This window comes from Cephus cinctus, unplaced genomic scaffold (genome assembly GCF_000341935.2).
Source record: "Cephus cinctus unplaced genomic scaffold, Ccin1 Ccin1_scaffold1265, whole genome shotgun sequence".
Taxonomy (NCBI): domain Eukaryota; kingdom Metazoa; phylum Arthropoda; class Insecta; order Hymenoptera; family Cephidae; genus Cephus; species Cephus cinctus.
In genome coordinates this window covers 66,610-81,412 of record NW_014333710.1, presented here as the reverse complement: position 1 = coordinate 81,412, position 14,803 = coordinate 66,610, and the positions used below count along the sequence as shown (strand labels likewise).

Genomic DNA, 14,803 nt, shown 5'->3' with positions numbered 1-14,803 from the left:
TCTAACTTTTTTTCTATGCTACTACAAACGGAAATTCTTTCACTACAATCAACTACAAACGATTCTCTGCAGGAATCAGTGATTAGATTTTATTTTTTTCAAAGTCGGTGGATGGGCTTTTTTTATGATGCTATAACTTTTTTTTGGGTCCACTACAAACGAAAAAATTGGTACTACAAACAACCTAAATCTATAAGTCGATAAAAAAAAATTTGATTTTCCAAAGTCGGGTGCCAAGTTCACATACAGTGAGTAACTTTAATATTCGGACACTATGAGATTTTTACTATATTACGTTATAACTTTATTTCTAACAAAAAAAAAAATGATTAAGGATTATGATGACGTATACGCTTAATAAACAATAGCGTAAATTTTATTTACATAACTTGCAACAGTTGTTGAATAATACGGTTTAAATAAAACAGTGTCCGATTTCCACGTTACTTTAATATTCGGACACTTTCAGAAACTACATATGCACATACTTATTTTTCGGCTGGTTTTTGTACAATACTTGTTTTAATATTTTGTTGGGTAGCCATCCTGCTTTATAACTTCTTGCAAACGCTGCTGCATATTATTAATAGTTTTTTTAAATATTCAGTACTCCAACTGTTCCATTCTTCTTTTAAACGATTTTTTAACATTTCTCTGGAAGATATTGGTGTTTTTCGAATTCAGCGCTCTAGTTCATCCCACACATTTTCAATGGGGTGAAGGTCAGGTGATTGAGGTGGTGGTTGCAAAACTTTTGGGCAATTGTACAGCAAATATTCTGGCACAATGCGTGCCTTATGTTTCGGGTCATTATCCTGGGCTCGGTTTTCCTAGGTTTTCGTAGGTTTCCGTAGGTTCTCTAGGGTTTTCTACGTTTTTCTAGATTGTTCCACGTTGTTCCACGTCCTACCACGATCAGGTAGGACAGTCACATAAAACCAGGGAACACTGGAAAAGCTGAGGAGGACGAACACTCTCAGAATACCATGTGCATATAGGACCATTTCGAACGATTTCCAGGTTATTCCAGGGTGTTCTAGGTTTCCCTAGGTTTTTCTAGGTTGTTTTGGGTTTTCCTAGGTTTTTCTAGGTTTTCCTAGGTTGTGGGTCTATCGATGATTGTTCTAGATTTGTATAGCGATCGGATAATATCAACTAACTTAGAACAGTGTAAAACAAGATTCGAAATTGGAACTATACAATGTGAAACGATTTAAATGTAAAAAACGTTTTTTTGATCCCATTCGAGTATTCTTCACTTAGCGGTACTAATATTTTGGAACAATATTTAGAACAACTAGAACAACTTGGAACAACTAAAAAACGTTTGATTTTCCATAAATGGAGGGTTCCGGTAAAAAACTGTGTTTCCCGCCTCACCGCTACAAATTTCAATTGAGAAACTAGTTTTTCTGGAACATTATAGAACAAACTTAGAACAACCCAGAACAAAAGACGGAACCAGAATTTTCGAGTTATTGTGGACTAACTTCCCACACCCCTCTGCGGATCGTTTGAGGATGCACGTTTTTTCCAGTCTCGTTTAACAGCTCTGATGCTAATTTTGGGGCACTGAGCGTAGGGTCCTTCTTTATTTTTCTTAGAAATTTTCTCTCATCGCGAACGTCTAGTTTCTTCGGTTGGCCTTTTTGGGGTATAAAATCTATACGATCCTCGCATTTGAACCGCTTGACTATATCTCTCACTGTACTCTTGCTTATGTTTAGCAGAGCAGCAATTTCTCTGTACGATTTTCCTTTGGCATTATGATATATTACAAATTGCCGTATATCAAAACTCGTGTTCGCTTTGCGAGGCATTTTACAAGTGTATTGCACGATGATCGACAAATAACTAATAAAATAAGGCTTAAACTAGAACGCTTGACTAGATTTGTAAATAAACATTCTCCTCTAATTTGGCGTAACTCGGCTTGAACATTGGAAAAAGCGCTACATTGTAAAGTGTCCGAATATTAAAGTAACGTGAAAATCGGACAATGTTTTATTTAAACCGTATTATTGAACAACTATTGTAAGTTATGTCAAGAAAATGTACGCTATTGTTTATTAAGCGTATACGTCATCATAATCTTTGATCATTTTTTTTTGTTTTGGTTAGAAATTAAGTTATAACGTAATATAGTAAAAATCTCATAGTGTCCGAATATTAAAGTTACTCACTGTAGCTGGCTTTAGCGGCCATTGGGACTTTTTTTTTAATGCTAGCGCAAAACCAGAGGTACATTCGAGTTAGAAAATGTCTGGGTGCAATTGGGGGGAAGTCGATGAATCTTGTAACTGGGGGCTCCTTTCGAGTAGTTCCGTGCAAGTTCAGATCTGCGCAGGAAGACGAACGATGTTTACGTCCATGAGTTTTGTGGGATCAATGAAACCGACGTAAAAGAGACTTTTTCGAAAAGAAGGAAATTGCTTTTTTTTTTCTACTCCGTGGCTTTGTCCCAATATCGGGCAAGTGTCAGGATAGTTCGAGTGAAAAAGTTTGGAGTCGCTTGAGAACGTGTTCTTGGTCCACTTTGAGGTTTGGCTTTCGAAATTATAAAGGTCGGATAAGAAAATCAAGCCTGTTGCTTACTTCGTGATATAGTTAAGAAAAATTTCACTGAAAAGGAGGCATCGCGTTTCAACGTAACGAAGGGAGAACAAATTTCGCATCATGTTCAATTTGAGATTTTACTATGATTAATTTCAAACGAGTAATTTCTAATGGACGTATCCAGATTCGCGTGACTAGGAAAGTTTCGAGAACTCTCGAAAGTTCTCGACGTTTAATCGATCCAGAATGCGAATATCGTAGGAAACGCCATGAGAATCCTAGGCTTTTCCTTCGTGAACTCCCACGAATTGTTTAAATAATTTTAAAAAATTAAATATCAACGAACTCGGTGATATTCCTCCTATTGACAAGTGGAAAAAATCCGAAAAACGGTATCTTCACAATTACAAATATCTGTTTTCTCATATTTCACTCTTTTTTTTTTACGAATGTCTAGTGTATTTTTTATAAAAAAAAAATCTTACAAACATTCTTTGATAATACCGGAAAAATGCCTTCCACGTTTCTTCCCAAGTTCGAAGCGGATTTGTCGTTTCTCTGTACAGCAAATCCAATTTTTCCTTCCCGAGGTAAAAATCTTTGAAAATTAATGAAGTCTTGACAAAGGTAGACAGAAAATGTTTTTAACCAAGTTGGCAGCCCTTGATAAGGAATATATGTCCGAAGTAGGACAGAGTCTACTAAATGGTGTTCGTAAAAAATGTATGACGTGACTTTACTAATGTCTTTCGTGATACTTGGTACCTTTGATCGTTTTATTTATTCATTGACGTAAGAAAAGATAGATTTAGGTTCGCAAGAATGAAGAAATCTTTTTAAATTAATTACGTCTTCGGGATCCCTCGTTTGTTTCACCCCGGGCATAAGAGCGTGGGGTGTTCGAGAAACCCAAACTTGATGCTTGTCAAATGGAGGAAAAATGTCGCGAAGAAAGTGCCCATTTTGAATTATTAATAAGTGCATGCTATGATTATTTTATTATTATTTTTTCTTTATACACACCTAATACCCATTCTATTCACGTGTCTATCAATTTAGCACAATCGTACAAATTTCATGTCTTTTGGAACACATTAATTCATGCCACTCGGTAGGATGAATAAACTTCTGGAAAAAAAAAAAGTTTACGAGCTTGAAGCTCGAGTGTCGTCTCTCTCTCTCCCTCCTTCACTCCCTCCCCCTCCTCTCTCTCTCTCTCTTCCTTTCATTTTTTTCTCTTTATTTTCAGGTCGAGCGTCAATTTGAAGTTTCCTCGTTTCGCGACAGCTGCCATACCACCCCTACTACCGTTTCCTCCTTCAATCATAATGCGAGCCTCTCATCATTTTTATACCGTAATTCCTTATTTACGTAAATTCCAACGTTCTGAATGATCCACGGGATTGGTATGATTATCCGGTAATTAATGGAGTCAGCTGAATCGCCGATCGCGCTCGATAACTTTTGAATGGCCGAACTGTGCTATGGGAGCTCAGGTCGTCGTAAACGAATAGTTCGGCAGTGCTGTATAAATAGGTACGTTGATGGAGACCAAAGACATTCGAAATATTAATTAAGTCGGTTTAGAGTTTACGCATCGAGATCCGTTATACTTTGTTATATAAATGCAAAGAACGCAATTCTGAAATGACAATGACGTAATTCAATAAAATTATTCACAATGGGATTTGAATTTCCCGCCGGTACCGGCTATCTGCATAATATCTGTCGTTCTAGTCGAAGTAGTTCCTTCTTTTGGATAATCCTTATGATTATATAATCGAAGCGTACAGTAATTGCACTTTTATACATAGTTAATAATAGCCCTGAGCTTGCTTCACTTTAGAATGCATCTTTTTTTTTAATCTTTAATTACGTAGTTTCCCATTGCTCATTTTTCCATCCGCTCTCATTTCCATCTTTTTTTGGGTTTTTTTTTTTTTTTTTTTTTTTTGGTGCTTCGGGCAAACTTCAGAGTCTATTTGGTAAAATAAAATATGTACGCATTACCGAACAGCAGGCAGTTGCTTTAATGGGAATAGTACGCTTTGTCAATAATGTAAATATTTATAATTAGGTAATTTTGAAAAATTTTTTGTGAATATTGTAATTTCGCATCAATTTCAGATATTGTTCGTATACAAACAATGCAATCCTAACTCTAATAGCGTACAAAGTGCATTACGGGTGCATTAATTTACGATGACAATGCACCGTAATCTATTCCGCAGTAAATACGTCACGAGGATTATTACACAATATGATTCCGCAGCGGCGATTCCCATAACGCAGAAATCAAGCCAGAAAGTTATTAAGCGCGTCTGCCGTCGCGCCGTCTGCCGATCGTCAATATAATCAGCGTTAATATATTCACCGATAACAAGGCCCGAATTACGAGACTACGTATAAATAGTCTCCGTCCTAAGCCCTGTACAGTCAGTCGTTCCACGAGCCGAACACGTGTTTCTTCTCTTTGACAGATGAAAAACAACAAAGTCTCGAAGGAGTGACACGTGGCTCTGAATAAAATTACTTTTTCGCATCTATATGCACGTGCATGATTTTGTACTTAAATAAATTTGATTGTTCTATTTCACCAAGTACTTTAGCGATCATACGAAAAGTCACGTTCAATTTGCTAAGGATTGTATTGTTTACGAACTGTCAAAAAAAGAAGCACATGGAACTCCATGAAACAATTATAAAAATAAGGACCCGTTACCGTGACCATTATCATCGTACAACGATTGCCCACGCAATTTCGAACTACACCGCAGCTGTCCGAAATTGTGCTCGCAGCAAGTGCACGAAATTAAAGTGGCTTCGGCCCTGTGTAAATATGAGATACATACGCCCTGTCAACTAGCGGAAGCTATAATTACGTGGTGTAGCCATTTTACACGGGTATCCCTCTTCCTGTTGGACCTCAAACTCGCCACTCGTCGCAGTAGCCTTGTTGGATGTATATATAAACAAACGAAAACATCGTACGCTCGTACAGACATACGCTGTTCCGCGATAATATCGTGTGGCCAAATGGTCCTGCGCATGCGCAGCAGTCACTTGGTTCATTCTCAAGTAACGTTTCGCCACGTTTCATTCATCACTGCCCTGCCTCGCGAGAGGGTTTTGTATTTGTTGCAGGAGACCATTTTCGTTCTTACCGGATGCCACGGTGGACTGACTAAAGCCAAGGAAATCCCCCGGGCCCGGGTGACCGTGCCAGAAAGCTACCAGCCCGTAGTACGTACGAGTTGTCCTCCTTTCCTACATATATCTGTCAAGCAGCTCTACCCGTAGATTTCCTCGTTAGATACGACGCCATACGACGTCTCCAGACTTCCTTCCGGCTTTCTCCACCGTTGAATTGAGCATTCGTTTCACTATAGCCGTATATGTAATACGGCACAATGGAGCTGTAACGCAAACTGACGTTCGGACAACTGTATGATTTTTTACTTACGATTTGTTTTGATGTTATGTTTAACGCTTGGTCGGTAATGCAGAGACGGCGCCTGGAACTTGACGATGGTATGTTACCCGTGGAGCATCTATTACGGGATGGAAGTTCAGTGACGATGGAGGACGGATACTGGGCGTTGGGTGAGTTTAAAACTTATTATAATTACTAAATTTCGTGCTTTAAGGTACGTTCAGGGTATTTAGTCGCGTTAATTCGTGCGGTTCAAACTAGTGCAAAATTAAATGCCTATTTAGAGAATTCCCTTTAATGGCAGTTTCATAGAACGGATGACAATTTGGCTGTCGAGGGTTGATTCAATGCTGAATCTTGTTCTCGTATGTGGGATCTTGAATTGCAGGTATCTGCAGTCGGCAGGTCCATTCTATCGTTTTGATCGAGTGGGACCATGCGGGACTTATCGTAATGCATTTAATTAATCATTCTGGATGCACTGGGAGGATTGAAAGTCGGGTAGGCATTTTTTGGTATTATTTAGCGAATCTGTGGAAATCTTTAAACAGTTTTTTTTTTTTATAAAAGTCGATGAAAATTTTTTTTACGAATTGAGATTAGCATTGAGGGGAAAAAAGTTATGTTTGAATAGACATGGTCTGGTTTTAGGATGTTTCGTATATTCCGTTTCAAAATGGCGCACAAGCGAATTTTAATTCTTTAAATTTATATATGCATATAATGTGGATGTCTGACAATATGGGGTCATGATTCAGAAATGCAGCTACTTTTTTTTTTTTATACTTCTTGACGGTACCGGACAAAACTGCATTCCCCCACCCTGCGTCTGTCGAAAGGCTGCGAATGCATGAGGCGCCGACACGAAATGGAAATAAGGTGCGATCAAAGAATGAGAAAGCAGAGAAGTAAAGGTAGGACGAGTGTCTGGGTGAAAAAAAAGGAGAGCGAGGAAGGCGAAAAGAAAAAAAAAATCTGCAGTAAATCAAACCCAGGGTCGACCGTATATCTAAGAAAAATTTCAGGGGTTTTCCATCCCCTTTCCAGCATGACTATACCCTACCGCGATAGCTTTTACACGTGTCTCTCCTCGGTCTGTTCAGAACTCTTTTTTTTCTGCTAAGGAAAAAAAATCTGCATTTCAAAAAAGTTCTGGTTCGAAAATGACAGGCTGTAAAAGTTCGCGGGCCACTCGAAATCTCTATATGCATTAGCACCCCTACGCCTTTCAACCCCTTCAGGCACTAGGCTTCTTTTATTCCGACGTACCCGCAGTCATTTCGGTTTTTGAAAGGTTGGGAAGGAAAAAAAAAGCCCGAAAAGCGTTCTCGAAAGCACGAAACTAGAAAATCACAAAACTATGTACCCCAGAATCTTGCAAGCTTCTATACTCCCCAACCGAAGCTTTTTTCCCAAAGCTCTCAGAGTCTAGTAGCGCAGGCGAACGCGCGCCAAGATAATGGTGCATGCTGAATCCTCAAGGGTGAATGACTCTCGTTAGCGTCATTATAGGGACGCTCGACGCTCCGTATAGTCAAGTCCATAAACCGACGCTGACGTCGACGTCGACCGACGTCGCGAACTACGCCAGTCGGCGTTTTCACCATTTGGCACCGTTTAATTGATCGACTGCCATGTATCAACCCAGTCCTACGAGCTACTGTCAGGTGGCATTTGCATTTTGGGTAAATTCAAAATTTCGAAAATGACGTCAGGCCATGCCAAATACATGAAAATTCGGAAACGACCATTCCAACGGCAGGAGGTCGTAGGAAGTTTAGCATTAAAAATGATTCTTTCGACCGATATCTTCTTTACCTTGTTTTCGAATTTTTTGCATTTCTTTTTTTTTCCGATTCTGTTACCTGTCTCCCCTTTCACGCTATATATCTATATGCGTGGAATTATGTCGACTCTTGCTTACCCACTTAACTTGATTTGTGCACAGGGGGTTCGTTGTCGACGTCTCAGAAACGAAAAATTTCGGGACTTGAATTCAACCTCCACCCCGCTCACCCACCTTACCCCACAAACCCTCGTCTCCCTCTCACGCTCGCTCATACCCGTCGTCACTCCTCGACAATCCTTCTTTTTACCTTCTACCTTCCACATTCCCACCTTCCAGTCCTTCCCTCAGTCGACCCTAAGCATGATTTATTAGACGGCTTTCTTCGTGTCTTCGTGTCTGCATACATTACGTTTACCATCTTACGTCTCGCAATTTACAGTAGTTCGGTCCCGCTGCGATATCCTGACGATTCCCTGGCTAAATTCCTTGATATTTTATCGGATCGTTTTTTTCCTTTTCTTTTTATTTTTTTCCCTTTTTTTTCGAATTTCAGTATCTTTTCTTACGTCGAGCAAGGACCTAAGTAATTGGCAAGGTGGCCCCTCGCGCAATACCGAACAGCCACGGAGACGTGTCTCTGAGGCTCGATTCGTAAATTTCTTATCCCGTATGTCAGATACGGCGATACGGGACATAACGGATGGATCATTGAAAGTGTGTACAGTCGTGATAAAAAATATTATTTTTTCCTGGTACCCGTAGTCACGTGCACCCGCGTAGACGAATTTCATATCCAAGTTATACACTCTCGAGGTTAAGCGGTTCTACGGATGAAAATCCTCTTGAATTAATCTCAAAGTCGAATGCGCCACCCGGTAGCGTCCCTCGTGTCACTTTCCTCGAAGGACTGCAAACTCACGTGCGATCGCATAAGAATGCACCCGCGGAACGTTGCACTTCTCGGCCGTGTGGATGGGGCCTCACGTAGCGGCTTGATTTTCATGGAAAATAGTTTTACGTCTCCGTTGCGACTGTTGGGCTACGTGGGCTGAGGTCTGCGAATTTGCATGGTTCGACGTACGAACGTCGACGTCGGCGTTCGTCGTCCCGACGGAGCAGATTGTCACTAAGGGTGTCGAAGGAACGTAACCATTGTCATTGTCCGATGCACCCAGTCCTCGAATGCATCGGGACGTCGACGTTGCATTCCCGGATGTGGCGAACGTCGCTTCCGGTTGGTACCCGTGACGCTTCATCCCCTGCTGAAATTCACAATCCACCGAGCACAAACAACCCTTCTGTCTAACGTCGCAACAGTTTCTATCCATCACGGTGCAGCAAATCTACTAGATGCAATTTGAACCTGTCCCCCCTTCCCAAGTGCATAGATGCACGCGGTGCATTGCGTGGTACAAATATTTTTTTTATCGACAAATATGGATGTTGTGACGTATCGGGGGTGGTATTTGTGGGTGATAAATATTGTGAAATTGAAAAAAATTGTTTATCCAAAATTGCACTGGAGTAACTTTTGCATGTGCAATTCGATGCATCGGGTTCTTTCTTTATAGTTGCATCTGTAACGTCCTTGCGCGCTAGACTGTGCGTGGCTTTAAGCCAGAGTTAATTTTGGACTGCGCTCTCGGTACCGGGCGATATTAATATTTCATATAGGGAGCACATTAAGCTTTGAATATCAGAGCGTCAAAGGGCAGGAAGTGACGTCAGTGCATTTGCCAGAGGTGCATCCGCACGGGCCTGCTGCTGACGGTATATCGAGTTAAGGGCGGCTCGATTAAGGGGTTGCTTTTCCATGCGGACAGGCAAGCAGACCATTTATGATATTGCTTGAAGGTGGGGTATTGTGAGAGACACGTAAGGCGATGGATTTAAATTAAAGAGATTTTTTATTTTCCTTAATGGTACGGGACTGGCCAGCATCTCGTTTCAGGCGTTCGATCCGAAATCGCGAGAATTTATATTTATTGCCTGCCGACGAAACGGCCTATATTCTCTGAAGCGCTTCGCTTTCGCGGCTCGTTATACCGAAGTGGTTAGGAAAACGTGGGGAGTAAAAGATCGACTCGTGCCTCGGACGATGAATTCGCGAAACGGGTTTGCCCTTAAAGTGCTTTACTGGTGTTTTTCGCCTTTCTTAAGTTCGGGTACGAATTCATTTGTATAAAAGGTAAAAATCAGAAAAATGTGAAATTTGAAAAAAAATTTTGAATGGAATAAAAAAATTGATATTTATTTCTTGGAGCACTCGAGCCATACAGGGATAAGACGATGATGAATTTAGGTCGAATGCAAAAAAAAAGGATAAAATAAAATTTCTCTATAAACAGGGATATATGATAAATGATAATTGTAAGGGGAAAGAAAACTCGTAAAAATTCATTGACAAATATCCCAGTGTACCCATATGGGAAAGAACAGTGATTGTACGCAGGAGTATGGTTATAAAAGAGAAAATAAAACATCAATCTCGAATATTCATCCCCCTCTCTTTAAATAGTCTCAGTGGATCGAGCTTATCTTTGCGATCTACGCGCAAAGTGCTGCTCAGGTTCGTCCCATAACCATAAATAGGAGTTTAATATAAATAAATAAATACGTGCGAGGGCGACGTGGGGGCGAGAGGGGGAGAGGACGGTTACTGTAAGGGGATGAAAGACATCGACATCGATACGGATGCTGTGTGCCTCACTCTCGGTCCAGCACTTTGGCGTAGTGACGTCATTTCAGGAAGATATCAAGGAGACGAGTTTCCCCAAGATTAAACGAGCTACCTCGTCTACGTAGAAACGTGGGTACGTCATCTATTCTTATCTGTGACGGCGCTGGGGCTGCTAGTTAGTTCGCTACCCCCGGCGAGCGAGAGGCGAGAAATACGGGAGGGCGAAAGTTTCACTGTGGTTAAATATTTTGGGCTTTGTGCATTTGACGTGGGTTTACTTCGGACCGTATAAATAAATAAATAAATGAGCAAGTGGACGCTCGCTTGACTCGGCGCCATTAGGGCCATCGTACTTTGGTTCGAGGCTTCGCCGCCAGATGGAACGCTTCCCCTTTTTTTTAATTCCAGGACTCCGCGTAGTAGCATTCATGGCGCCGTAAGACGCATGGGCGTGTTTCTTACTATAAAACATTTTACGTCCGTGATCGTTGTTTTTAAGACGCTGGAAGTTCACTCTGTACCGGGTTAGTTTATTTCCGTTTTATTCTACTTTAGTTCTGGGTATATCTCAATAGTGCTTTCCGTTCGTTCTATGCGAAGCCCAGCTCGGAGAAAACCTAGTGGGGAAACTGCTGTACGTATGTACATAGGCTGGCGCTTGTTTCTCGAAGAAAAACAAAGTCCAAAAGAAATATTAGAGCGAAGAGTTGTTATACGCTTTTTTTGTAAGTTTGACTCCTTTGTTTTATAGCTGCTGTATACTTTTATCTATTTCATTTATTTTTCGTCTTCGGCAATGCTTGCGTAACACTCGACTACTTGGAATGGACCATTGATCTGGAAAACATGAAAATCTACTGACGAGTCTTTAATGAATAATTGACCAAGTCAAGTGTACAAAATGCACAAATCATTCGGCACTTTTGGCGAGTGAAGTAAGGGTTTGGGCTTGTTTTTTTTTTTCCTTTTTCTTACAGGATCTCCTTCTTTGGCTACGGTGATTAATTACGTCAGATCCGCCTAAGTCTATTTGTATAAATTGGAAAAGGTCGAATATAATCATTGTAGTATCTTAAGCTTGTTTATTCCACTGAAGTTTCGAGCTACATAGCTATGCCTATAACTGTATAGTATTTTTAGTTTTTTTTTTTAAGTTATTTTCCCCACTTCGATCGATATAGACTGGCACACGTTATCCTTGCCCTGAGTCCTTTAACGGCTGAATGGTACGATATGATCCTATGCATAATAGTCGTGCTGCTGCTGATATAGCCAACCTCGTATAAATATAATGGCGTACAATTTTGTTTTAGAATTAAACAAAAAAAACCGATACTGATATTATATTATACATTCTTTATCATTTTTTTTTCTTTTTTCTGCATTTTCCTCGAATCTCTTTTCTCGGAAGAGAGATAAGAAATTTAAATAATTAATTTGGAATGTTTGATATTTTTTCGAAACTGCTTCTCTTGAATTGAACAGGTATCTCATGATATCGCATACATAATACACTGTAAAATATTCTTGGTCCCACAAAAATGGTATAATTTTGTTTTGCCGTGATTTAATAAAATCTAAAATATGTCTAAGTAATACCTTTTTTTTTAACAGTCAACGCTTCTTCCTTTTTCTACTTTCCTTCATATTCGGTAAAACAACAAGTATCGAGAATACGAATGCAAATACGTTACTCTTCATGGAATTCGATAACGTTTCTCTTTTGTCGAAAGATCTACATTCGTATATATACGTTACTGCCTTAGATATGCATACACAATAGTAATACAGGTCCTACGGAGATACCGAATTCCCTGAAAAGGGATAAATAGGGGGTTTCTTTATAGTCGAATATATTTACCACCCCTAACCATTGAGAGGCGAGGGTACATTTATTCGGAATTTTCGAACGGTGAATTTCGTTTAAATATATTCGAAAAATCAAGTCATCCGTGATAAAAAGAAAAAATAATAATTTTTAATAAGAGAATCGCAGGTTGCTTTTCCACCATTCAAATTTCACGATGCAAAGCGACTTTACGTGTTTCGGCTCAGAGGGCCCCTTTTTTTTTTATACCACGGTTATCCCGCGAAATTTTTAATTCTTTTATGTTCCTACAAACACGTATATCCACTGCTCCTGCGCGCATCTAATTTTCTAACGTCTCGCATTAAATTTCTAAACTTCAATTTCACTTTCGTATCCCACGATCATACATAATGCATTACCATATGCAGTATACATTATAATCGCAATTTATGAGACGTGTATCGTTATTGTTTCTGTTATATTAAATGCCCACCGATAGCACGTGGTTTCTGTAGTTCAGTATCGTTCCCATGTACAACGCGCACGAGTAATCCCTTAATACTCGATTAACGTTACTTTCGGAGTTGCGTCAGCGCTAGTCACGATAACACAATTAACGCGATTTCGTAAAGCTTTTCGATAGTGATGGTATTTGGGGGTGGGGGCTGAGATTTACATTAATTTTTTTAAAAAAAAAAAAAAAAAAAAAAAAAAACAGTGGCTCATTTTTCAGAACCGAAGAGAATGAAAAAAATTTTATCATAGCCATAGTGGAACGAAAGATCTAGGTAGAGAAAATGTTTTATTCAAAAAAAAAATTTTTTTCATGTCTGTGCTCTCCTTAGGATTTTAAGAGCGTGCCTTTTTTTACCTGTTCACGTAATATTGAGAGGCTGGTGCCTTTTTTTTTTCCTTTCAAATTTTTTTTTTAATTTCATTCGCAATACATCTCTTCACGCACTGCGCCTTCGTTACGCTTCATGTAACGTGAGAGATTTCCCTGGGTTAAGTACTTGGTACAATGCGTCATGGTCGTAGGCAATTGGATTTAGGCAATCGCGTATCCGTAACGAGTCACGAGTTTGTAATTTAGCCGAGTTCTCGGAGCAGCGATTTCGAGTCTGGTTGTGGCTGAGGGGCCAAGGGGCTGGAGATACTTGGGGGTGGCTCTTGGTTATGCCAAAAGCATCAACCCCTGATTTATAGGTAGGAGACACAATACTTTTCCAGCGGTAAAAGACGCTTCTGGTACATTAATAATTTTTTTTTTCCTACCCTTACCAGGGACAGTGCTGAATTAATCGAATGATAATGAAACGCTCTTTGAGGGGTTGATCGAAAATGCCGCTTTGATAATTTGCGAAATTTCCAAAAAATTTTTTCGGATCAATTCCCGGTCGCGCAACGCTTGCAGATGGAAGGGATATTTCGATATCGCGCACGGAAGTGGATGCGTAATTTATGGATGGGGCGAAATCTGTTTTTAAGGGTGGTGGTGGTGATGTATTTTATGTTTAGGCAATTGAAAAAAAATTTTTTTTTTTTTATTTACGGACGTCAAAATTTTACGCGATTCAATCGTGCGACAAATTGCAACATTTTTTCGCGAGGGACATTGCCAATTTAAATGTCGACTACCCGCGTAGCACCGACGCGGGTAATGATTTTTTAATTTTTCAGGTACGCCTTGACTTTAACGTATGGCGATTACTGTCGTTGGCCGTCGCGGCGCGGAGCGTCGTGTTTGTATTCGCGTGTAAACTTCTTAGAGCAGCTGGTTCGTAAAATCAGAAATTTTTTTTCGAAAAAGAAATTTTTTTCATGTGCAACCATTAAGCCTCGGTGTCGGGTTCTCTTCGTCTGCGTCGCAACCTCATTTTGTGGGTGGAAAATTTTTTCTTTTTCTTTTTTTTTTTCTTTCTACTACGAAACACCTGCTCCTTTGCGGTAACTTGAAGTGGGTCGTTTGGGGGGTGATAATGGCGTTTTTTTTTTCTGTACTCTAATATTTTACCGAAAAAAAATGTTAGCCGAGCGGAGTCTCTAATTTCTGAGAAATATTCAGCTGGATGCGAATAATGAGATTACGTGAGAAAGTGAGGTAGTCTTCTTCATTTTTTTAAATTACGGACTTCTTCTTTTTTTGCGAGATTTTTTTACTGCTAAGTTAATTCGCCTTGAAAGATTTTGGAATTTTTTTTTTATTTTGTCAATTACATTAATAGCGCAGAAAACATGCTGCGCGCAATTCGGACTGTACGTCAGTGAAATTTTATATTCGTTTTGTACAGTCAATTTGGTTATGATAGCCATTTCGTAATATCAGTAGTAAATTTATTAATTATACGCGTAAGTTGAGTAACCCTGTAACGCAATGAGTAACCCTGTACAATTTTTCCTATGCTATCAGCTAACCATTAAGCAAGATCCTCAGTCATGTCAAAGTTATTTCAGATTCGGTATCTCGCGATCTAGAACAAGCCCTAAAGGCACCCTTTCAACGGAGCGTCAATTTACGTAGTTGAAAATTTCATT

At 39.8% G+C, this 14,803-nt stretch overlaps 1 protein-coding gene across 13 annotated transcripts in view; it reads left to right on the top strand.

Moving 5' to 3' along the window:
- LOC107272786 (alkaline phosphatase) overlaps nt 1-14,803 on the top strand; it is a 79,969-nt gene that overhangs the window by 2,952 nt on the left and 62,214 nt on the right. For 2 of the 13 annotated variants that reach the window (XM_025090080.1, XM_015750274.2), the window contains exons 2-4: nt 5,701-5,799; nt 5,870-6,001; nt 6,063-6,159. In XM_025090080.1, the coding sequence (XP_024945848.1) occupies nt 6,090-6,159 (70 nt within the window). In that variant the 5' untranslated portion in view covers nt 5,701-5,799; nt 5,870-6,001; nt 6,063-6,089. Of the gene's footprint in view, nt 1-3,805; nt 4,093-4,902; nt 6,002-6,062; nt 6,160-14,803 lie in introns of those variants that run through there. The other 11 variants (XR_001539053.1, XM_015750273.2, XM_025090078.1 and 8 more) reach the window with 8 other exon arrangements.